The 25,748-nt window shown below is 48.9% G+C and overlaps 1 protein-coding gene across 2 annotated transcripts in view; it reads right to left on the reverse strand.

The window, feature by feature from the left end:
- Positions 1 to 11,549, reverse strand: part of Abcg1 (ATP binding cassette subfamily G member 1) — a 54,723-nt gene extending 43,174 nt beyond the window's left edge. Inside the window, exons 1-2 of one of the 2 annotated variants that reach the window (XM_051187062.1) lie at positions 11,434 to 11,549; positions 4,861 to 5,104 (exon numbers count right to left, since the gene is read on the reverse strand). In XM_051187062.1, coding sequence (XP_051043019.1) covers positions 4,861 to 5,104; positions 11,434 to 11,475 — 286 coding nt within the window. In that variant the 5' untranslated portion in view covers positions 11,476 to 11,549. Of the gene's footprint in view, positions 1 to 4,860; positions 5,105 to 5,235; positions 5,305 to 11,433 lie in introns of those variants that run through there. The other variant, XM_051187061.1, reaches the window with a different exon arrangement.
- Positions 11,550 to 25,748: the final 14,199 nt, after the last annotated feature.

Below are 25,748 nucleotides of genomic sequence, written 5' to 3' on the forward strand. Positions count from 1 at the left end.
TGTGGCGTGTGCAGACATGGCCTGGCCCGGCCTGGCTGCGGGACAGTGAAGAGCCTGTGCTGACCGCCCAGGTGTGATCTCGTTTCTTCACAACCTAAACTTCGCCAGGTGATCTGCGCAGGTGTATTTAATTCCTAAGAGCCATGCCACTTGCTAGGGAGAGCACATTCCCGGCCATCAGCTCCCTTCGCTGGCAAGGACACAGGACAGGCACATCTCACCAGGATGGAATTGCAAAGCCATCCAGATAGCTTTATCAACCTAAGCTGGACCATGAGCTAGGAGCCAAGGCTGCCTGCCACTAATAACTCCATCTGTACTGTAGTTGTCCATGGTGAATCCCTCCTCAGGGGTAACACACATGAGGTTCCTTCCAGGCAGCCAACTGTAGCTTGTAATCCCACAGGCATAGGTCTTTCCTACTGTCATGACCTTGAGATGGGTAGAGGGGTCAGAAACCCTGAACAAGCCTCATGAGCTAAGCAAGCTGAGAAGTTCCATTATGCAGCCAGCAATGCAGGAAACCACTCACACAAGCTAGGGTAACAGAGGGGACAGTCTACAGGGCACTCTAGCCATTCTAGCTGTGACATTAGCCAGTCACATCCTAATGAAAGAGAGACCACTGTGTGAGAGGCATGAGCCTCCATCACTCTCATCTTCTCAATTTTGCTATATGTATTCTCTTTAGGGGGCTTCTTGGCCCAGGCTGTCTTAGAGAGTCACTCTGGCCTGTGGGATAACTGCTCCCATCAGTCCCCTACCACAACAGCCAGTGTGATGGCACCAGAGGCAAGATTGTTCCGAGTCATTTGTCCCATCAGCTCACACACTACGTGAGTGGGTTCCTTGAGGGAGGGTAATTACCGGACGGTGAGATGCTCCTTGGGGTGTGTTGCGTCCTCTGGAGACTGGCTCCTTTCACAATTATGTTCCCTACCAGGAATCTATTACATGATCTAGTTTTTCCTCCAAAGACATCATTAATCATAAGATGAAAATCTAAGTACAATTGAAAACACATGTTTGCTTAAGCACCCCCATCAGTGCTTAGCAGTCGGAGTGACCCCAAAAGCAATGGATACCTTCCTTCCCCAAATAACCTTCCTCCCAGCGTAACAACTTCACATTCTCCCACTCGGCCTGCTTTCTTTAAGAGGACAATGTATTTATAGTGTTATGGTCTTCAGAAGGCCCAGTGTGGCACCACGACATTCTGGGAGAAATTGTGGAAGGAAGTGGTTTCCATGGGGTCTACAGAGTGGTCCAGCATCTATCTGGATAATGGACGAGAACAGCTGGATCCCCTCCCTGGCTTTGCCTTTGGACAAACAGCCTCTGCTCCTGGGTTCCTGTCACCTTTACTGATCTATAAATCTGACAGGCTAGATGCTCTCAGAGCGCCTCACTCCTACAAATTGGGAGTCGTCCCTCCAGCATTGCTGTGGCAAGCCAGCTCCAGAGTTACAGTCTTCCCAGCACATCAGGGTGCATTTTAGAAGCTGACAACCAATCAGCTTGATATACAGAGAGAAAACTAATCAGGTGGCAGCATGTCAAAAGTGGCTTCTACCCTGAAGGTCACCTTGGAGCCACACGGAGTGGAAGGCAGATCCAAAATCACTACGATGGAGGAGAAATGAAAAGAGTAGCCAGGAAATGACCGCACAGCTCCAGTTACTGCTGGAACCTGTGAGGGTCACTAGCCATCAGAGGGACAAAACAGCAAAGGGCACACATGGGGGACAAGGGAAGCAGAATTTGTGGTCATCCAGGAGCAGAGGTGGGAGGAGAGGGAGTCATGCAGGGAAAGGGTAACGAACCCAGAGGTATGGCGAGCATGTCAGCCAGCCTGGTGCCTGGTCCTAGGTAAAATGTATACTTTATTGACTGCCTGCTACTGTGCCGGTTCCGAGTTGAGGACGGTATCAGGGTGTCTGCGGCTCACGCCATTCACAGCTGACAAGACAAATGCCTGGGCTTCCTTCCTGCAGTCTGATGGACTATTTCCAGAGCACCCCACCCTCCAGAAAGAACCCCATGTCCTTGGCTGCATGAAGATGACCCATATGGTTCAGAACTAGCAAGGCCTGGCTACCATGTTGGGCTTCACTGTGGTCTCAGGACTACCTCTCTCTACCCAAGAGTATGGCCAAGCCCCTTAACCAGTTTTGCCTTAGCTGTCCCTGTATTCAGTGAGGAGAAAGAGGCTACTTCTTTTCAGGTTTTACTTCATACTAGCATGGTAAAGCATATAGATTTTGAGTTGCAGGTCTAGCAACTAGGGGAGGACAGGGTACACTGTGGGGAGGGCACCTCAGAGATGCCACTGCAGAGAAGAAAAAGGAAAGCTGTGCAAGAAGTCGGCAAGCCACACCTCGCTGGCTGAGAAGCCAGCAACAGGGACACACCAGACTGAGCATATCTGTCATCCCCTCTGACTCATGGGCAAGTCCCGCAGGGCTTGAGTTCAACTCCTCCCATGCCTGAACCCACAGAGGTTACTACAGGGCAAATGGCCACCTGACTGATTATCCATGAAGGCACCGAGGATGGACACTTGTTGGCCGACTCTGATGGTGACTATGACCTGTTTACCTCAAAGGACATGAGGTGGACATAGCACCTGTAGGGCCCCCACTCCTGGGCCAAGATTTGTGTGTTGTGTTTCAACTCAAGATGCTCTGATGGCTCATGGAATGCCAGCTTGACAAGGTTAAGAACTGCCATGGCAACAAGTGTCTGGGCACTTCTGTGAGTAAGGATTACCTGGATTATTTAACGGAAGTGGGAGACCCACCCTAAAGGTGTTCCAAGGGCTGGGGACCTGGATTTCACAGAAAGGAAAAAGAGAGCCAAGCACCAGCATCCATCTCTCTCTGCTTCCTGACTGTGGATGCAACTGACCAGCTGCCTCAGGCTCCTGCTGCCATGACTTTTCTGCCACGAAGGGCTGTACCCTACACCTGTGAGCCCAAACAGACCCCTTCTTCCTTCCGGGCTTTCTGTCAGGTATTTTGTTACAACAAGTGAGAAAAGTGACATACACACACACACAAGGCTTCAAACATCCGAACCCACACGGCAAACCACCTTCACCTACAGCATGGGTTTTCAAGCCCTATCGCAACACCTCCTAGGACACACACAATACACGTGCAGAGAGCTCTGTGTGCTTCACGGGTCTGCCATGATTCCCACATTAACCAACAAGGCCCTCTTGGTACATTTTCCTGTAAAATCTGTATATCTCTACCTTGCCATTCTAGCAGGCTCCACAGAATGGACCTATGGCTAAGCTGGGTGCAATTTCCTTCTTAACAAGACAGGCTGACATCTGGGAATATGAGTGTCAGGCAGCAGTGCCCTACAAGCAGCCCTTGAGAGGGGATAGGGCCTGTTCCTGGTTGTGTAAACCCAGACATAATATAGTTTACAACCACCGAGCTCAGCGGTCCTGGGGATTGGCTTCTCAAGTTTCCAAAATTTTGTTTACCACTAAGACCAGATTCCCCCTGCACATAATCTCACAGGCTTAGCATCAAGAGGCAGAAAGACAAAACAAAGGGAAGAAAAGGGGAGAAGATGAAAACCACAAAAAGGCTCTAACTTAGTCCTCTTAAAAAGAAAGGTTGTGCCAATATTTAAGTTATAAGCCCTGCCCCCCCCCACCCCTAAACCGGTCTTCTGGTGGCACCTGGTTCACTTTGGATGTCCCAAGCTCCTTTCTCATTTCCACTTTGCACACAGTGATTCTGTAGACAGCAGGAAGTGCCTGGTCTGTTCCGCAGCTACTCACTCTACTTCCACAAACAGCAGACCAGACTAGAAACCGAGATCCACTCAGAAAGGCATGTGCATTCAAACCTTAGCAAGCCAAGAACTAGGGAAGGTGGCCAAGCAGCTGGGACTGTCAGTCCCAAGCCTCTAGGGCATATGACAGGGTCCCTCACCATATGGTGCTCCAGGGGCCTCCCGTGTTCCATCCTCCCATTTTAATGGACACAGCTCATTTTATGAAGGGCTGTTTTTTTTTTCTCTATAGGCCACCAGCACCACATACTGAAGAATCCTCCGAAGGTCTCAAAGACAGTTGGTTCCCAGGAAGGTTATGCCAGACCCTGGAATGCTCTTGAACATCTGAGACTTGGGAGGCAACATATACTTTCTCTGAATGGCTAGAGAAAAATTCCACCTGGAAAGACAGGCATAACCCTAACCCACTAGGGAGGACCCTCAGAGCACAAGCACATGCTAGCTGCAAGAAAACCCTGATGCTGGGTAAGCACTGAGCTAGTCTTTATCCAGGCCCTAACACTGGAAATCCAAATACTTAAACTCTCATTTTCTGAATACTGCCAGTGGAAATTTCCATGTGACTGCATGCAACAGACAAGTCACAATCAGAATACAGACACATGAGAAAAATGCATAAAATTACCTTAGGGTGTGTATATCATAAGTTGTCCAAGAAACAGATGAATGTCATGGTTACATTTGGGTCCTTTCCCCCAGGCACCTCGTTATGGATATGTACATATTCCCCAAATACAAAATACATATGCAGCCAGAAGCATTTCTGGTCCTAAGCATTTTCAACAAAAAACACTGGATCTGTACCAACAGCACCAAAGTTTAGAGCCACTGTGACTTTGAGATTGTCTAATCCAACCCATGTATTTCATAGGAGAGAAGTCAGCCATGGATCAGTGAGAGAAAATTAGCCAAGGCAAGGGATGCATCAGAAGAGACCAGATCTCACCCTTCCACCTACAGACCAAGATTCCCCCCCAAACACCAGTGGCTTCCTTCACAGGCTCTCGCAAGCACAACCACCAAATTGGTGATTTCACTCCTTACCTTTCTTCCTCCACCAGGGTCCCTCAGGAACAGAGTAGGAAAGGTCCTTGAATTCAATGTTCACAGCTGCCCTCCGAGGCAAGGAGGAAAAGCGCTGGGCCTCTGTGAAGTTGTTGTCCACCTTCTTCAGATGCCCATTTAGCAGATCTGTTTCAACATCATCCACGTTGCTGGACACGACCTCATCCACTGACACACACACCGACTTGGGCTCCGTCATGGCTGCAGAGTAGCTGCTGGCATTCTAGAAAGCAAAGCGGAGGTGGCAATAAGATGTGTTATATGCCCCATAGAGAGAAAGACCATCAAGAGACTTGCCACTGGGCTCAGGGTCATCGATTATCCATAGAGATACTTTTTAGACTTTGAGAGTACCTTTGTCCCCAGAGGAGAGAGAGGCCACCTGCAGGAATTTTCCCAGCTAACCATCACTTTTGCTTCTAGTAAAAAGACACCAAAGATGCTAACCACACCTACAGTCTTCCTTCAGAATCACAAAATCTGATCATAAGACTTTAATAAGTGACTCGCTTTCCTCTATAAAGAAGGGCTGAGCCACCATGGAAAGTCATCTCTTCCCAGTCTTCTCATAAAAACTTCAGCGAAGACACATGGGGCTCCAAACTGGAGGTACAATAGGAAACGGCTTATTTAATGTGACTTGTTGTCACATGTTCCCACGTCATCTCTTGACGTGGCCAGGGAAGCATTACTAAAGTCCTGGCTTGTGGGGGCTGGCCATATTTTACTGTCACATTTTCTAGATCCCTTGTAACTTCGCTCCATTGTTATCTTCCTAATAATATTAGAGGGTTGGAGTAGTTTGTATATGTCTCTATTACACAGGCAAGGAAACTGAGGTACAGACGACTTAAAACACAGTGTGGTGCTTCCTATATCACAAAGGCAGCCCACAGCTAGCAGGTAGGGTACATACAAGCGCTGCAGCACTATATTATAGGCAGAGCCCATAGCTTTAACTTTAAAGCCTTCCACAAGAAGTCAACTGCATGCAGCGGGTGGGCCAAGACCCAGGAGTATTTATGCAAAGCAAGGGGTTTGCTTTTCTAATGGCTTGGCAGCCCTGGCCTGATCAATAAGCTTCAGGAACCTCCAAACACAGCAGAGCCCTAAGAGGACAAGTTGTACTAAAGTGTTTCTAGCTCTCCTGGAGCTAGAGGGAACATCCAAAAGCATGGGCCTTCTGCAGGCTCAGCCAGCTGCAGATAACCTATGGGCAAGAGCTCACTCCTTACCATTTCTGGTCACCAAAGCTACTAACTACCCCAAGACTGGTAAGGCACTGCTGTTGTCCTCAGTTCGAGAGAACACACATGCCATTCTTCCTCTGTTGGCTTATTAGCTATTTCTCTAATATTGCTATTAGTTATTATTATTTCTTAAAAATAAAATACAACCATAGTGGATTATCCACAGAAAGTCTCATAAAGGAAGGGCTGGGAGGTAATGCTTGCCTAGCATGCACAAATCCCTGGGTTTCTCCTAAGTCCTCTCTAATTCTAGTACTTGGAAAGTGGAGGAAGGAGGGTTGGAAGTTCAAACTCATCCTCAGTTGCACAGTGAGTTCCAGGCCAGCTTGGCTACACAAGACCCTACACCTCAAGGAAAAACAACCCAATAACAAAAATCCCTACAAGCCCAGCAATTCAGGCCTCCCTCCCACCTACCCACCTACCCACCCATGGAGAATGTGCTCTTCTATGGAAGAGCTGGGTTTACTATCACTGTGGCATTTGGGGGTTCAGAGCCAAGTGGTAAGCTTGGGGTGGGGGTTGGATATTTAACACAAATGGGGCATGGAAGAGGTAGACCCAGTGGTTCAGAATCTCTTGGTTAAGGAAAAAGGAGCTTACATGTATGAACCACAAATACCCACCCACCTTCATGAGCATCTCAAATTCTCACCAATACTCCTGCTGACTGAATGAAAACGAAGGTACACAGGGAATTCTTGAAATCTAGCTTAGGGCAGCAGGCAAGAAGCATGGGTACTCTTTCCGGTACCAACACAAGTGGGTTCATATGTGCCCAGAACTATGCCTGTGCCAAGACCCACACAGCCCAATGGAGAGCCTTCCCACCCCCTCCTACCCCCACCCCCAGTTCCAGACAGCCTCAATGTGCACTCATCAGGTACCACCCCTGAATGGCCTCTTGGAGGGGTGGGTCACTCTGTCACAGCCAGTGGTCCTGCAGGAATGCACCCATGAAACTTGGAACCTCTCCAGCAAGCACAGGGACCTTCCCAGGACTCACCCACTGTCCTCTGTGGCTATAACTGCCATGGCAGGTTCAAAGCCCATGGAGGAGCCTGGGAGGCACCAGGTGCTGGCTTCAGGAACAGGGTGTCGCATGGAGAAACAACAAGGCAGTCAGCTGAGGCCAGGCCCTTCCCACCCCACCCTGCTGTGAAGTACCACAAGTATCAAAAGCTTGGCTCCAGCCCTAAGAGAGGTAGGTAGCCCTTCTCCATCAGGGCCCACTGATCTCTACCCCCCAGGTTCTACCTGCTGTGGGAAATCCCTCCTTCTCCCTCTCCGAAGGCCCCAACCATAGGTATCCACCCCCAAGCACACCAAGAAGGGATTGCCTCCTACCCTGTTGAAACCTGCAGGGACAAGGGGCCTCACAGCCGTCACCCCACCACTGGTTGTGGCAGATATCAGCCAGGCACCCCCAGACTCCAAACCTATCTGTGCACACATTCATTCCGTTGCAGACTGAACACCAGATAAAGCCAGTGATCTAGCCAGACACAAACATGGCCTCTGGCCCTGGCAAACTCAAGTTCAAGACTAAGGCCAGTGAAGAAAGCAACCATCACCAAAAGGATTAAGAAAGGGCCATGGAAGCTTATTAGATGCAGACCAGACCCTGGGGTGGGGGCCCAGAACAAGGTCTGTCTGCTGAAATAGTTCAGGCTGAGATTAGCAAGGTGACATGGAGGCAGGGCTTTGTGTACCATGCTCCCTGCAGGGCACCTCTGAGAACACTGAGTGTGGAATACAGAGACCTGGACCCACAGCAGAATCAGCCAGAATGTGGGTTGGGGTGCGGGAAGCAGGGTACATGGCATAGATGAGATGAGAGAGGCAAACTTTCCAATGAGATTATGAAGATCAGCGGGGACCCAGGCTCAGAAGAAGGTAGCAATCACCTGCAGAGCTAGGGATGGTAGAGCTTAATCAGCATGTGCTAACGGGGTTGGAGTTCATTACACCAGCCAGTAGACCAAGCTGGGTGACTAAACTGAGTAGCAAGGGAGGAGGCAGCAGCCAGAGTCAGCTACACAGAATATAAAGTGTTCAAGAATAAGACCATGTGCGTGCGCTTGCTAAGCAAGTGGCTGTAAACAACAGTGACTAAGATTCAGCATGCTTAGTTCACTCCAGCCTGCAGCCTGTGCTCTTAGACATTGCACAGCACCGGGGGGTGGGAGGGAGGCTACCCAACTCCAGTTTGGAAGGGGGCAGGAAAGCAGCAAGGTTACCCATCTGGCTCAGGACCCCTCAGTCAGGAGGGGTCCAGCTTCCTGAGACTTCCAAGCCTGAGCTGGCCTTCTCTCACCCAGCCATTTGAGCATTGCTCAGTGCATACAGCATAGGAGCCAGTTGAATAATCCTTTAGAGTAGACTGCACAGCAAACAGGAACTCATGCACCATCCCTGCCCTGTCCCCCTCAACAAGGACAGCAGCCCCACCCTTCCTCCACTGGTGTTCAGTGGCCTCACCCAATTAATAAAATCATGGAAACCTATGTGATGAGGCAGTGGCCTGTCACTCCAAAATAGACCAGCTCTCTGGAAACACATCCTCCGATGAGAGCTGCTAGCTAGCAATGTAGGTTACAGCGAGCCCTGCCTCAGCCTCCTGAGCTCATTAAAAATAAAACAAACACCTATTCTCTCCTGCTCTCTCCATCGGCTGGTCTGTTTCCCTGCCTTCCTGTCTGGACACTCTGCCCTCTCCTCATGGAATGTGTTTTGCTGATAGAACAGATGGTGAAAGCGGGAAGTCCATTTCTGGGGACTCTGTGCAGAGGGGACCCTGTTGGGACCACTGCTGGGAGCTGTTTAAGAGAATGCTTCCCTGGCACAGTGGTAGAGTTGTCAAGTGAGGGCTGCATGGGTGCTGGGCATCCGGAGACACAAGAGGAGTAGGGAGAAGGTCACACATAACCAGCAAGCCTCACCAACTGGGAGACCCCTTCATTGGGGGGGGCACTGAGAGACAGGAACTTCTCAGCACACTGGGGGGGCAGGTATTGTTCTCTCTCTCTCTCTCTGTGCTTCTCCATGACAAATATGATGCTCACCTAGATGGTACCTCAGCACATCCTGGACACATCAGAGGAAAACATGCTAGCCCATAGTCACAGCAATCCCTCACAGGAGTGTACAAAGCCACACCCTGAGCTAAGCTTAAAGGGCAGGTTACACTTGAGTGACCACTCACAATGCCACAAAGCTCCAGTGCTCCCTTTCCTGGGGATGCATGCCCACCTTGTGAGTCCCTGCTAGTACTCCTGGCCAACTTCCAGGGTTCTCTCCAGACTTGTAGCTCACTCAGCCAGCATCCGCAGGACCCCAGGGCAGGAGAGACTAAAACGCAAATCTTGAGGTCTTGTTATAACTAAGATAGAACATTTTTTAATGGTCTTTGTTTTGTGCCTCTAGCAGCTGGTATTACTAGATGTTGCCACCTCCTACTCCCAGCTAGGTCCCAACCAGGCTGGCCCTGCTTGGCATCCAAGATCAGACAAGATCAGTAGACCCAGAGTAGTATTATCACAGGCAGACAGACATTTTTAAATTAAAACCAAAGTGCCAGGTTTCCAGGAAGAAAATTCTTTTCAAATATATCAATAGATTTCCTGGGGAATTAAAAAAAAAAAAAAGTTCAAGCCCAAGCCCTTGTGATATCTGTTACCTTACAGTAAAGGTTCAGGCTGTATCAAACCATAATGTTACAAATCAGCATAAAAACGTGTACCCTACAGCATTCTGGCTCATTGATTCACACATTCTAGCCAGTTCTAAAAGACGGCATGTCCCGCGCAGAGAGAACCCACCAAACTCCCTCTATTTGCAATGATCACTAATTATCTTTAATATTCAGTTGCCAGAATAATCCTCACATTGATAGATAAGTGTGCAAGGGAAAAATTTTTAGTGTTACCCAAGCAATCAACTAGATAAAAGCGAGTATCTTGAGGAGAAGTGATTCCTGTTTTCATTGGCTCTGACATGTTGGAACCAGAGCTTAATCCAAGGACGGGAATCAGTTTGGGGGTCTTCCTGCCCGCTTCATCCCACCCCCTGCTAACCACCACTCCAGTGCATCTTCACTCCCCTCTGCCGGTTTACACAAAATCATTACATAATGAGTTCGCGGGCTGGGCTCAGGGCGAGTTCTACAGTAACCTGTTTGGAATCATAGGATGCAGTTGTCAGAGCAGAGCATGCGCACAAGGTCTAGTGCTTTTTTTTTCCCCTCTAGAGCTCAAGGCAAGAGGTAACTGTCGGTCAAATCCTACTGAGCCTTGCTGACTTCAAATACAGGATGCTAAAAATGAAATAAAGGGGAGGAACTGTGCAGTGTGGGCTTCCAGCGTATGGGAAGGAGCAGGCAGGCTAGTAACAGAGCTAGGAGGCAGAGAAAGGAACGATCCGGGTGGGAATACGGAGGACTTGCTGTTTGTACACTACACAGTCTGAAATTAGTTTAAGAGGATATTATCCGCAATGTCCGCGTCTTAGGCGGAGCCGGCGGGGCCAAGTGTGAGACCAGACGGGCGGTGGGCTGTGGTTTTGTTGTATGTTCGCTTTTTCCCCCCAGGTGCATTGAGGGACCGCGTAAGAGGAGACGCTTGTCCACCTCTGGGAACAGAGCTTGTCTAGCAATTAATTAAGTAGCGCCCGGTTTTTGCCCTAGGACTGGTACCTGGGGTGGGGGAGTAAATGCCCACACCCGGTCCTCACCCCTGCAGGGATCTGGGCTCACCCTCCTCAGTTTCCCCTGGGACCCTGCCACCTCCTCTGAGAGTTGCTGTCCCTGGGGAGCGCAGGAGAACTGGCTCCGTTTCGTGGGCTACAGCTCCTCTTTTTGTCCCCCACTATGTCCAGCGCTCCGGAGGATGGCGCAAGAAGTCCCCGCCGCCCGCCTGCCCCGCAGAATTCCCCAGGGAGACCTGACCCTCCCTTTCTTCGGGCTGGGCCTGCAGTTCCCAGTGCGCTCCCATGTCCCGAGCCCCTCACCCAAAGACGACGAGTCAAGGCCATCTGTCCACTTGCGAGGCTGCCAGCTGCCCCGCGCCCCACTCCGGGTCGCTACATCTTCTCGGCGCCTTAAGTCAGCGCAAAAGCACCCTGAGGCTCCAGGTGGCTGGGGCGGAGGCGAGCGGAGCGGGGCACCTCTCCAGGCAGCCCCAGGTCAGCACTCAGAGGACGCACTCCTAGGCGGCTGGTGTGAGGACCAGTGTGCCGGGCTTTGTGCTTCCTGTTTCCCTAGAAGATAAAATACAGCCCCGAGTGCAAAGGATGAGCGACTCACCATGGCGGTGCCGACCGAGAAAGCGGCCATCAGACAGGCCATGCCCCGGGGGCGGCGGCGACGGTGGCAGCGGTGGGGAGGAGGCTGCGGGCGGCGGGGACGAGGCTGCAGGAACGAGGCTGCGTTTGCTCCAGCTCCACCGCGGAGCTCTGCGCGGGTTCCGACTGCGCCCCGGCCCCGCCTCGGTCCATGATTGGCCTGCGCGGAGGGGGCGGGGCGCCGACAGGTGCGCGTGCTCTTGTTTTGCTCCTGTGGTAGAGTGGCTCGAGGATGCCATGTACTGAGAGCCATATGCTAGGCCTCAAGCTGGGCCCTTCCACCTGCTACTACCTGGGCCTGGCAACCCTAGTGCAAGGACCCCCCAGGGCTGGGCCAACGCAACTCTAGTGCGTTGGGGGCACCATGCAAACTATGGGGTTCCTGTTTAGGAAACCTCCTGGAGTAGCTTGAGGAGCAGAGGGGAAGAAGGCAGGTCGCTCTCTCTCGCTCTCTCTCGCTCTCTCGCTCATGCTCTCTCTCCTTTCTCTCCTCTCTCTCCTCTCTCTCTCTCTGCTGTGAATCTGTCTTCCAGGTGGATGCCCCAAGAACAAAAGAAGGGGAGAAGACTGCTGCAGGGTCCACCCCACAGCTTCAGTGTGGGGTAACCCTTATCGAGCAGCATGGGCTTGATACAGGTAGTACCTAGGCCTCCATCAGCACCACTCCATTTCTAAAGAAGCCACAGGGGTATTTCCTGTGCCTTACACAGCCAGTTCTTGTACCCAGAATCTACTGAAGCCCACCAATGACCATGGTGGCATTCTTTAATCCCAACCGCAGATGCTAAGCTAAGGCTTCTGTTGAAGCAATTTTTTTGTCACCCCCAGCACAACAGAGCCACCTGCTCCAACATTCTGGTGTGCCAGATACTTTCTGCTCTCCTAGAAGGGGGCTGGCAAATGGGTATCACTCTACCAGAACCTGGACCTTGGCCAAAGTTTTCCCTGGAGTTACAGAAAGGAAAGTGGGTGTGGCTGAGTTTGGAGGGAAGAGGGTGAACTTGGGCATTCCACACGAGGGGATGTTGCCCTTATCAAGAAGGCTGACAAAGCCAAGGCTTTCTGGGAAAGTTACGAATACAAACCTCCCAGGGGATGAGAAAGGCTTCTGGGGCCTGGGACTGCTGTCTGCCCTGGTGTCCACTGCTCCAGAGGCATCCCTGATGGACAAGAGGAGACTCAAACAATGTGACCAGCATGCCTATTTCCACAGATATCTACACTCTGCCTAGTATCTACTCTCCCTATTTCCAGAAAGTCTGTCCAGAATTTTCTTCTGGAAATTTTCTTTCTCAAGCCCTCTTTACTCAACCCTGCACCCCTCCCCCACATTTCTATGCCCTCTGATTCATGTATGGTTGGTCAACCTTCAATACAAACATGGGACACAATTAGCTTCCCTCATAATTAGCCTGAAGGCAGCCTGGCACAGAAGATGGTCAGGTGCTGGAGAAGGGAGGAGTGCTTTGCGGGCTGCTGAGAGTGAGCAGGAGTCAGTGTGGGGCCTGAGGAGGAAGCTGGAGAGGGCAGGCAGGCACCCATGCATGAGGGCCTCGTTGATATGGCCTGGGTCACTGTGACGGTTCCCACGTGTGTGCATGGGGTAGTGATCCTCCGAATCGTGGTGAAGCCAAGTGATGGGTGCTTTCTACCTACAAGCAAGCATCCATCCCCACTGTTTACTGATGGCATCCCACTCATACTCAGATGTGGAGTAAGTGAGTGGTGGAGTTGGACAGACTTGTCTTGTAAGTGACAGAAAGCCAGTTTTGACTGGCGGATGCATTGATTTCTGAGAAGGTTCAGGGACACTGGTTTCAGGTCTGATGCGGCCAAGGACATGCACACACACGCGCACACACACACGCACACACACACACACACACACACCCCTACCTCACTTTCTCCATAGCTTTACTTTCACGTGATGGCTTTTCTCGGGAAATGTTACCTTCTTCCAGCTCCCCATCCTACCAGCTGCACCCAGTCATTATGCCCAATAGTGCCTACTCTTGATGGGCCCTCCTGCATCACATGGAAGGAAAAATCAGGTAGCCAAGTGCTGAGGCACCACAGGAGACACTGCAACCTCATATGCAAGGACGCAGGGTTTGCTTACAACCCCCCTTCCTGTGTTCTCCAAACCATCGATGACTCACTTCTAACATGATGCAATCACATCTAGTAAGAAGTGAGTGTAATTTAATGCTGGTGGTACTTGGAGGAATCCTTCTTAAACTGTGGGTCCCTACTCCACCTGGAGCTGCATGACTGAATGTGTGGGTCACGGAGAAGTTGGCAAAAGTTAACTGGAAATCAAAAACATAATAAACCCAAGGTGTGTCTGTCAACACTCACCTATGTTGCGCCACAGATGTCACTGCAGCTTTGTTCCTTCGCATACAACACTCACTTAGCCCTACAAAAACCATCATACTACCCAACACTGCCTGAAACACATTACTTCAGATTTCAGAAGACCATACAATGAGTCTTTACCATGCATACAAAGTCGTGGGCTCTCTTGGAAGTGTAATGGTTTAATTATGGAAAACAACGTCTCTTAATATTTTCCTGCCATCGTTTCTCAGGAAGTGTGGTGGTTAGTTTTGTCACCTGGACACAAATCTCGAATCAACTGGGAAGAGGGTCTCTAGGAGGGATTGTCTAGTTCAGGCTGGCCTGTAGTTATGCCTGTTGGGAGCTGTCTTGATTGCACTAATTGATGTGGGAAAACCTAGCCTACTGTGGGAGATGCCATTCCCTAGGTTTGGTTCCTGAATTGATAGGGATAGAGAGAGCCAGCCAAGTACTAAAAGCATTCATGCATTATGCATTCAATCTGCTCAGCTCTTCACTGGGGATGTGATGGGGCTAGCTGATTTAAGCTCCTGCTGCCTTGGCTTTTCTGCTATGGAAAAATGTAACCTGGTATTGTGAGCTTACATAGACCTCTTTCCGTTTGAGTTGTGTTTTGTTTTTATAATGTTGGGAACTGAAATCTGGGTCTCGTGAATGTTACACAAAGAGTTCTACCACTGAGATGCACCTCAGCATTCCTCGAGTCAGTTCTTGTCAGGGTATTTTTTTTTTTTGTCACTGTCACAGAAATGAGACTAGGACAATATGGAGATATCAAATCCATACACCTTAGGAGTGGGTTAAGTTAGAAGCACATTTCTCTCATTTGTACCCAAATTTGCTTAATAGATAGTAAGATGATATATGTAATGAATTGTTTTAAAATAAAGTTGTCATTTGTTACCCATAACTGTTGGATTTATATACCTATTTTTATAGAATTATATACCTACAGTCATGTAAAACTGTCTCAGCTGAAGAAGGGGCATGAGAGGAAAAAATTTAAGAAGCTTATTTTAAACAATAGTGTATGGACTGCTCTCAGTCACAAGGCTATGTGGTTGGTTGCCTCCTGTCTGGCACCACAAGCCCCAGTGAGGCAATCAAGCTATGAACCATCTGTCCAGGCCTCTGTGCCTCAGCCCAGTGTCCACATGCCCAGTTCTTCAGCAAGGCTTGGCAGGACACACCTTCTGCCCCTCCTTCTCTGAATATGTGCCAGTTTCTCAGCATCCTTTGTGAAGTGCTGGGTCTACTATGGAATGCTATTCAGTGTGGTCTGACCAAGACAGGCAGAGTAGCCAGGAAAGCCCATGCTCAAATCTAGATGCCTTATTCTGCTAACACAGAACAATCTAGGTTGATGGTGTGGGCAGCTGCAGCAGCCAGGTGGCCTTGAGTGATGTCCTGCCAGCCAGGGCCAGGTCCCAGAGCTGAGAATTGCTGCTTTTACTCTCCTCTGTGGCTGACATGTGTTGGACTTGGTTTTCATAGCCTGAGTTCAGGCTTCACACTTATGTCAAACAAACATGTCCCTACATCTCACACAATCTCCATACCCAGGCTCCACGATGGCTCCTGTATGATAATGACCATATTGTCATCACAAGCCAAAAGCTGCATCCATGGCCACTGAGTTGACACCTGTGGTATTCATAGTTCAGCTGAGCCTCTGTCACTTGACTGCAGTCACTGTCCTTCACATCTTGTCTCCCACTGGTCTGGTGTGTACTTCACACTACAGGTCTCACACTAAAGAACATAGTTTCTCCATGATGGACAGGCAGCTGCTGAGTGATCTGAGAGTGGGGGAAGGGGGCTCTGAGGATGCAGTCTCTGGTTAGAACTCTACAGTTAGTATATGGTATATATGTGTCCAATCAAGACAGGCACCTAGGATCCTCACAGGGCTGTGGCTTCCCTGCTGAGCATCTGCAGGTAGTTGGGCAAGCAGAAAGATCTCAGGGACAACTATTTCACGAATTCTCTTGTCTGCCCCTAACCAGCCAAGGAGGGCTCAGATGAGTTATTTCCCATGACTGTAGCCTTCTTTGCAGTTGGGTGATTAGTTGACTTTGCAGGGGATGAGGCATGCTGCCCTGGATGGATAGGAGAGAACTCCCATGGCTCATTTTTCCTCCATTGGCTATAGAGCTGTCAATCGGTGGTTCACTTTCCTCTGTTGGCTATAGAGCTGTATAACTATGAACAACTCTTCCTGACTAAGCTTCTGGATCCTTCCAGGAACCTAGTACTCTAGGGGCATCTTATCTCTCTCTCTCTCTCTCTCTCTCTCTCTCTCTCTCTCTCTCTCTCTCTGTGTGTGTGTGTGTGTGTGTGTGTGTGTGTGTGTGTGTGTTTCAGCCAGAAGCAAGCTGAGGATGTGGGTCCCTCATTTCTGGCATCCCCATTCTTTCAAGTCAACCTTCCAGGTATCCATCCTGGGGACTTGATCTCTGGGGCTATCTCCTGCAAGCAGCCTCATCCCTATGTAAGATTCTTGTGATCTGTGATTGCATAGCATACTTTGAATCAAATGTACTGGTCATCCTTCCTGGATGTAAGCCTCAAGGTGCAGGCACATTTATCAAGAGCCAGGTTCCCACCACAAGACAATGCCAGCCTGGGGAAGGATTCTGCCTGGGCTAGTGTGTGAATCAACCTTGTACCCCTAGACTCTCTGATTCCTTCACTAGTGTGAACTCTGCTAGTTAGGATGGATATGTGGCTGTCACTGTAGACATTGCATGTCAGTGTAGACACATAGCTGCTGTTGTAGATACACGCCTCTCAGTGTTGACACACTTCTCAGTATAGACACATCTCTGCCAGTGTGGTCTCTGCCCATCCATGTGTACACACACCTTTGGGCATGTGTGGGTGTGGACACATGCTAGCCAGCATGGATGGTACATGTCTTGCTACTGTGTGCTTCATTGTGTGCTGGGAACATTTTTTTTTTCACGTGGCCACCCTCCATATTTTGAAGCAAAACACAAAACTAAAGAAAGCTGGTCCCTGTGTGGCAGTGTTGCTCACTGCCCATGACAGTACTAGGCATGACTGATTGGAAGGTTATCTTTTTGTCTCCAAAGCTTCAAACCTAGACAGAGGGCTGGTCATGGGGGGAAATGTTTTCAAGTGTACTTCAAAAAGTTCTGGCAGCCCCCTTCACTCCCACTCCCTACCACACTTCACAAATATCCAGATGAACCCCTTTGTCCCAGCACAGATAAGCATCCTCAAGGTCAGGAGATAAGCTGTGGAGAAGACAGAGCAGGCAAGGGGCACATGGGAAGAGCCTGGAAGGCAGAGACAGAAAGGTGAGATTAACTAGCGGTGTTTTCTGGGAATAAGAAAATACATATATTTTTCAGACCAAGAAAGAGGCAAGCTGCTCTCTCCTAAGAGCTTGCTTCTATTATTCTCATTAACCTGGAACTCAGATTGACTGGGAAAGATCCAGAAACTGGAATCTTCACACGAAGGAGGAGAAAGCACCAACTGGCAATGAGGTGACCTTCTGAGAGGAAGATTAGGACAAACATGCCAGAGATGGAAACTTCCTGGAGGCCACCTTCCCACATGTAATTAGAACCTCCCTTTTGAAATGTCCTTGCTTGGGAAGCATTGGTTACCTACATTGGTAGTCTTCTAACTTGACTCTAGGGGCACACTCCACTCAGAGCTAGGCAGGATTCCATGGCTCCAGCATGGCTGGGTCCCATAGATGTATAAGACCAGAAGGTCTTCAGATCTGCAAAGACCAGCCTGGTCCCCAGAAAGAGGCTTCAAGCCAGATGCAGTGGCCCTGTTGTTTGCCCTAAGGGCAATACAGAGCTGAGAACAAGAGAAGGCAGTATCCTCATTTCCCCAGAGGACTCTTTGCAAGAGCTCCTCCATGTCTGAAAAAGTTTACCCTCTCTAGCTGCTTTTTCCTGTCACCTAGAGCAAAGTTTAATTTATGAATTAGGCCCAGTGAGAAATAAGCAACAGTGACCAATAATGAAGTAGAACAATCACACAATGACACACAACCGTGACAGATAAACATGTGAACACTTTTCCCTGAAAGAGTTAATATAACCAAAATGCTACAGTTCCCACAGCCCACCAGCACAAATGCCAGTGAGCAGGGATAGGGCCTGAATCTTTAAGTCCTGCTTTGGTGAAAGAGCTGGTGGTCTGTGAAAGCCGTGGGCTGACACCCTGAAAAGCTGCCTCGTTCTAGTCTCCAGCCTGCAGGTTTTAAAGGGAGGCGACAAGGGCAATCAGTCATACTGGAGCTCCAGTTCTCCAGACAAATAGTTCTCATGTGGTCAGTCACCAACCGTTTCTGACACATGGCTGTTTGTGCCTGTCTTGTTGCCCCTCCCCCACTCTTTCACTGGTCTCTGCACATCCGAGCTCAGGCATTCTGTGGAACGCCAGGTCTAGTTAGTGTCTGCAGATCTCAACCTTGGGCCCTCCGGAGTGGAGAAACAAGCCAGTCACCGTTAGTGTTTACGATCTGAGTGACTGATAACATTTATGTGTGGCTATGGAATGGAATATCCACCATCTCCCTTATCTACTATCATTAAGACAAATAAGAAATGTTTGCAGAGCACAGGCAATGGTGGTTACCTGAAACTTGACAATAATAAACTCACAGTTGTCTGTGTCACCATGGCTCAAATACATCTCTTCTTTATTCAACAGTTTCATACTTCCATACAATGTATCTCGATCTTATCTGCCTCAGCCCTCCTCCCAGGTTTTACCATTGTTATCAATAGTGCTACAAGTAGTAGCCAGTGTGACAAGAAGAAGAAATAAAGAGCATATAGATTCCGTGTCTGCATAGGGAACTCACAAAACACCCCTGAAGTGATGACTTCACATAGGTTTTAAGCTCCAAGCCAAACATAAGAGGAAAAAAGAGAAATCTTTATATTCTAGAAAGGAACACATGGAGACTGACAGTAAAATTTCTACCGCATCTACAGTTGCTCAAACAAAACTATAATGTGTAGGGCTAAACCTCATACTACAGACCTGGACCTCACAGAATAAAAACTTCAAACTCTTCTTCAAAGTCAGACAGTAAAATGTTTAAGGAAAAAAAAATAGGAGAAAAAAAAAGTTTAGGTCCCAGGGCCAGACAAATAGTTCTTAGGATTCACAAAGAGAAGGATCCATAAAATGAACAGACTAACTGGGCACATCAAAATGAAAACTGTTGACTCCGAGGATCTGAGTTAAAAAATGTTGAGAAGATGAATCCTAGACCAGCAGAAAGTGTCTACAAATCTCACAACCAATGAAGAGCTGGGGTTGAGAATAAAGAATCCTACAAGACTGGCAGTCAATAGTCACTTATTATAAAATTAGCAAAATGCACCAGCAGACACATTATGGAAGGTAGCCTGATACTGATGAGGCTAGAAGTCCAACCTCATTAACCACTCCAGGAATGCACAGTAAAACACGAGGCAACAGTCTACACCTATCCAAATGCTGAAATAAAAAAAAAAAAAAAAAGAAAAACCACTGGGATTCCAAGGACAACAACCACAGGTGTGAGGATGTGAAACCTCCTTTGCCCAGGCATTTCTGGAGATGTGAGCATTGCAGCCACTCTGGAAAAGCCTGGATGTCTCTTTGAAAGCTCATACAACTACCAACACAGTTCTACACTACGGAGATGTCGAAGGTGCTATCCACACAATGCGCTGGACGCCTGTCTTAAAGCAGGTCTATTTGTGATAACCAGAAATTGGAAACAGCCCAGCTGTTGCTCATACTGAAGAGTTAACCTTCGGTTCGCCAAGGGGCAAAGAATACTATGCAGCAAGAACTCTAGAAACAAGACACACAGACTGAATGACTATCCAGAGAATTCAACCCCCAAGAGTACATGCTGTAATATTCTTGAAATGAAGGTGTCACACAGATGGGACATATTAGGGACTGGGCTTAAGAAGGCAATGTAGGTAGAGGGGGAGAGTATGGCTATAAAAGGGTCACAGAAGGACTCCCTTCAGGGCCATGTGTTCTGCCTCTAGGCTGTTGTTAACGGCAATATCCTGATTGTGACATGATATTACAACAGGGCAAGAAGTTACTATTGAAGAAACTCGGGCAAAGGCCATGTGGCTGGTGCCACTGCTCTTTCTTAAACCTTCAATATGAACTGAAATCACCTCAAAAATAAGAGTTCAACATCTGAAAAGTCACAGGACATTGAGGGGGGCCTCATACCCAGCCTGGGGGAAAGTAGATGTCTCATGGGTGTGGTGTCAGAACAGCGGGGAGGAGCTGCTCGAAGACAGGGGGAAAGGGTACCAGGCTAGACAGGACCAGACAGACTAGGTGGTCTCTGGGTCAGTATTGGAAGTTGCACTACCCAGCTGCTAAAAAGGCCACAGTCACAGTGGACCCCCTCCTTAACTGACTAGGGATTAATGAGGTGCAATGGCTATCCCTGAAGATTTCTCTGGAAGGGCACCAAACCTGTTTCTGGGAACTTCTAGGGACAGAACAGTCCAAGGGCCACACCAGCTTTGCTAGCTCCCTACAGATACCAACACCCCTGTGGCAGGGGCCCTAGACATCTAACTTGATTATACTCATCCATACCACACCAAGCACAAGGTCCTCACCCCACAGACCCAGTCCTTAGGGGCCCCCTTTCTCCTCACTTTCTTTAGTTTGTTCTTACCAGGCCACTGAAGTCTGTCCATGCCTTTCTCCTGGGTACCTCTGTTAACTGACTTATAGAAGTCATAGATCTTTGCATTGCAGCCTAAACTGGGATCCACGACTTATACTTGCCTTGACCATATCTAGTTAGTGGTCAAGGAAACATTTAAGTTTTTTTTCTTTTACTAAAAACTGTTTTGCCTTAGACTTAGTTATTTCTCACTATGTTGCTGTGGCAAATCACCTCTGCTATCCATTCTAGGACTCTGCAAGTCAGCAAGGGAAGGAGACCCTCCCTTTTAGGTGGGACAGTGTTTCACTTTTCACTGCTGCAGACATGCAAAGCAAACCCCAAGCCACCCACGAGGGTTGTGCTTCTGCTTTTCTACTTCATGGAGAACAGTTTTAAAATGAACCCTGTGTGGTCACGTGTGTGGTATTGCCTAATGGAACTGTCTCTGCACAGGCAGGAAGGGCCGAGGTTACTATAGGACAGTTCTGAGGCAAGCAAACCTAGTTCACATCTCCAGAGCCACAGGCTGAAAGTCACCTATGCCCTACCGCCACACTCTCACTTAGACTGTGTATTGTGAATATGGTAGGCAGTTTTCACACACGCTGCAAATCGGCGTTTCTCAACCTGTGGGTCGTGACTCCTTTGGGAGTTGAATGACCCTTTCACAGGTGTCGAGTATCAGATATCCTGCATATGAGATATTCACGCTATCAGTTATGGAGTAGCAATAAAAACAGTTTTATGTTTGGGGTTCATTTTGAGTCTTGCTTGTCTTGTGTTCTGCTGTGTAAATTGGCCATCAAGGCTGTCTAAGCCACCTCGGTCCATTTACACTTCCAGAAGGTGTACCCTGAGTGTCACTTCTCACTGAAACACTCTTTGTGCCCATCTTATAGCTTTTCCATTTAAGAATGTCACTGTTATTTCTAAATCTTTGACTGTTAGCTCCATTCTCTGCACCATACTTGACTTTCAGACTCCAAGCACACAGGCCTTGTCTGCTGGAACAGGAACAAGACCTGTCACCCACAGCCAAGTTGCCTCTCACCCACTACGTGCTGCTGTTTGTAATGGTTCCCCCCCCCCTCTCTCTCTGGGTATCGTTTCTCAGAGCTGTTGCCAAATACCAGGAATGCAGATAGTAGATGCAATATCCCCCATTGCACTGAGGTCATTGGCCTGTGGCTCAGAGTCAGGAGATGACCATCTTCTCCCACAGCCAATTTGGGAGCCCATGTAGGGCAATCCTGGGAGTGTGCCAACAAGTCATTTCTGCCATTTCCCTTGAGTTGGCCTAGCCACAAGGAGGATCAGCAACCTACCCAATTACATAATGAGAGCAAACTGTTCATTATTTTTAAAATTTATCCGAGCAGTTTTTGGTGGTTTTTGTTTTTGTTTTGAATTTGCTTGCTTGTTTTTATTTCATTTTTTTGAGGCAGGGTCTCACAAAGTAGTCCTGTTTGGCCAGGAACTCTCAGTGTAGATCATTAGGTTGGCTTCAGTCAGTGACAATTTAATCACCAGAGCTATAATGTGTGCTCTAAACTCCATCCTCTTAAAAGTTAAGGCAGACCAACCTATAATCCGCACTATCAGAGAAACTAGGAAACAAGGAGGACCCTAAGAGAGAAATAACATGGTCTCCCGAAGAAGGGGAAAGGGATTAGAACTCCTGAGCAAATTGGGAGCATGGAGAGAGGAGAGTGAGGTAGGAAAAAGAGGAGGGGGGAGGAGAACATGAGGGATCAGGAAGACTGAGTCAGGGGAGGAATAGAGGAGAGCAAGAAAAGAGATACCTTAATAGAGGGAGCCAGTATAGGTTTAAAGAGAAATCTGGCACTAGGAAAATGTTCAGATCCACAAAGATGACCCCCAAAAAGAATCTAGGCAGTAGTGGAGAGGCCGCCTTTGATGGCCTTCCCCTATAATGAAACTGATGACTACCTTGATTGTCATCCTAGAGCCTTCATCCAGAAGCTGGTGGAAACAGAAGCAGAGATCCGCAGCGAAGCACTGAGCTAAACTCCTGGAATCCAGTCATAGAGAGGGAGGAGGGATGAGCAAAGGAGGTGCTGGAGAAACCCACAGAAACAGCTGACCTGATCTAGTGAGAGCACAGGACCCCAGCAGTAAAGCTGGGAACAAGCATCGGACCGAACCAAGCCCTCTGAATGTGGGTGGGTGCCAGTTAGGGGACCTGGGCAGTCTATGGGACCTCTGACATGGAACCAGTATTTAATCCTAGTGCACAAATGAACTTTGGGAGTCCATTCCCTATGGAGGGGTAATATTTCAGCCCAGAAACACAGAGGGCCTAGGCCCTCCCACAAATGATGTGACAGACTTTGATGATCCCCCATGGAAGGGCTCACTTTCTTTGAGGGGCGGGCAAGGGGTGGCTGGGGAGTTGTTAGGGGGCATGGGAAGATGGGAGGGAGAAGGAATAAAGGGATTGATATGTAAAATGATTGTTTCTAAATTAGAAGAAAAAGAAAGAAAGAAAAGAAACTTGAGCCAGGCTTCAGGGATATTAAAAAAAAAAAAAAAAAAAAAAAAAAAAAAGGTTAAGGCAGCATCACACACAGCACTGTGTGACTATGGTAAAGGAAGTGGTACCCATGTTAGTCCAGACTCTGAGGCAGCCAGTCCTGGGGCCTGGAGGCTTTTATTCACTACTGAAGCAGTGCTTGGGGGAGTCCTTTAAGAACTGTGGTGACTGTAGTCAAGCCCACAACATGCTCAGTGTGCAGGTGAGACTGTGAGGAACGCCTGACCCTAGGAAAGAGCCCAGAGTCCCTCCATCTCCATGTTGCACAGCTCTTAGCCTGATGCAGTGCAAATACTTTCCAGTTCATTAGACTGTTTCTGATCTCAAGCCAAGGGCTGTAGCTATGCCCAGGAAGGAGGCAGGTGAGAAAATAACAGTCAGTTTAGGACAAAGCTCCAAAACAGACTTAGTCAGGGCTATGCTGATGGGCCCTGAGGTGGGCGTGGTGATGATCACTATCCTGAAGCCGCCTTTCTGGGCTGATGTTGCCAGGACAAGCTCAGACTCTATGGTTTAAACTCATCCTCCAGAGTCCATGTGTTAGAATATGACAGGCAGGGCCTGTAGGAGGTGACAAAGCCATGTGAGCTCAGCCCTCCTAAATGAGTCAATGGCCTTACTGTGGAAGAGGGTTTCTGGTGAAAGGGTGGGCTTGGCCCCTTCTCTTCCTTTCCAGCCACTCGAGAGCCAAGTGCTTCCTTGGTGCTGCTCCTTGATCTGAGACTCCTGCTTGTAGAACAGCGAAATAGTACAGGCGTGGATTTAAAGTTTATGCAGTCTACGGTATTGCATTACAGATGCATAAAACAGACCCAGACACTACACTGCTCTGGCCTCGCACCTAGCTGCAGACCAGCACCTCATCACCCCCAGGCTGGCCCTGTGCAGCTTCAGTTTGGTCACACATGCCTCCTTCATCTGTCCCCCACAGACCAAGCTGTCAGGCCAGTGCTCTGCAGTCACCCTGCTCTGGAGCTGGCCAGACACTCTGCCCAGATCAAAAATGTACACAAAGACACAAATGATAAAACAGTGAATGGGCACTGGATTCAAGTGATTCACTTTTCTTATTCCTCCATAAGCAAGAGATGCAGAAAGACCTTGACCCACATTTGCATGCTCAGTGTGCTAAGGAGCTCAGAGATGACTTGCAGTCTACAGAGGATGTGTGTGGGCTCTGTGCAAGTGCCACACTCTTGTTAAAGGGGACATGAGCATCTGTGTCCTGAGGGTACCTTGATGCTACTCCTGCAGAGGCTGAGGGAAGACCATATACAGGAAAACTCCACTAGAGTGGTGTGGCAGACCAGTCTGTTTCCACAGAGCAGAGCCACAACGCTGTCAGCTCTTCTGTCCCCATCAAACATCAATAAAATCCACCCTGTCATCAAGGCATCGGCTTCCAAAGGTTTCTGTCATCTTTGAGAATCATGAAAACTTAAACTTCGAGCTGAACTTTAGGGTCTTCCCGGAATGTTCTGGAACACTGGGGGGAAGAGCCCTGAGGTGCTTTCATGAGGGGTTTGGTGGCCCTCAACCTCTCATCACGCAGGCTCCAGTACCCCTCCATTGGGCAGTTCATGTAGGCGGCACAGTCTGCTAGCTCCTTGGCCCATGGGCGATGCCTCATGTCTGTGCCAGAGTGCTAACCATCCCTATACAGGCTTGCTAGTGCTTCCGTGGGCGTTTTGGTTAGAATGCAGCATGCATTTTCCCATCCGGCGGGGGTTAGGTTCCCAGGCCAGCCCATAAAAGCCCTATTTTGTTCCATTCCCAGAGTGTCACTGTGACTCTCTGTGATGCTGAGCTATGGAAGTCAGTGTGGAGAGCTGTGCAGTGCTGCATCTGTGGAAAAGATGCCAAGTCCAGGCTCCATCCCCACCCCAGCACAAGACTCTGGCTGCTGAGCCCAGGTCCTCTAGGATCTACTTGCTTCGGGTGGTATAGTTAGTGGGGCACAACACCCAGACGGCATCCCAGGATTGAAGGCAGTCCCAGGGCCAGGGAGGTGATATGGAGAAGGATAGATGAAAAGAGACAGACCTCAGGCCAGTTACCCATAGTAGCAGAACTCCAGTTAGTCCTACAATTTCTCAAGGTATAGACATGGGTGCTGTGCAGGTTTTAAAACCCCTCCACTGATGAGATGTTGGGGTGAACCCAGACAGAGCTCCTGGCCAGCACAAAGGACCAACTCAGGGCAGGAGGAGGCAAAGAAGGTTCATCCTGCATGCCTAGTCTCATTGATTGTAGGGCAGTCATTTGACCCAAATCCACACTCAGCAGGACCCAACACCCTGATCAATTAGCGATGTTTGCCATGGGAGAGGGCAGGGCAGCATGCTGGGTATTTGCCAGGTCTGTTGAGTCTCACTGGAGAAGACAGGATCTCTTATAGTTTTAGGACAACACCCCTCTCCTGTTTGGAAAGATGTACTCTTACACACAAGCAGACATTTCAGAGCCCAAATGTCAAATGATATCAGTACAATGTTAGGGGGTTAAAAGAGTTATGACTGAGAGATTGCTCAGTGGTTAAGAGCCACGGCTACTCTTCCAGATGACCAAGCTTCATTTTCAGCACCTACATGGTGGCTCACAACCATCTGCAACTTCAGTTTTAGGGGATCTAATGCCCTTCTCCAGCCTCAGCAGGCATCACTCC

Source organism: Phodopus roborovskii, unplaced genomic scaffold (genome assembly GCF_943737965.1).
Source record: "Phodopus roborovskii unplaced genomic scaffold, PHOROB, whole genome shotgun sequence".
Classification (NCBI taxonomy): domain Eukaryota; kingdom Metazoa; phylum Chordata; class Mammalia; order Rodentia; family Cricetidae; genus Phodopus; species Phodopus roborovskii.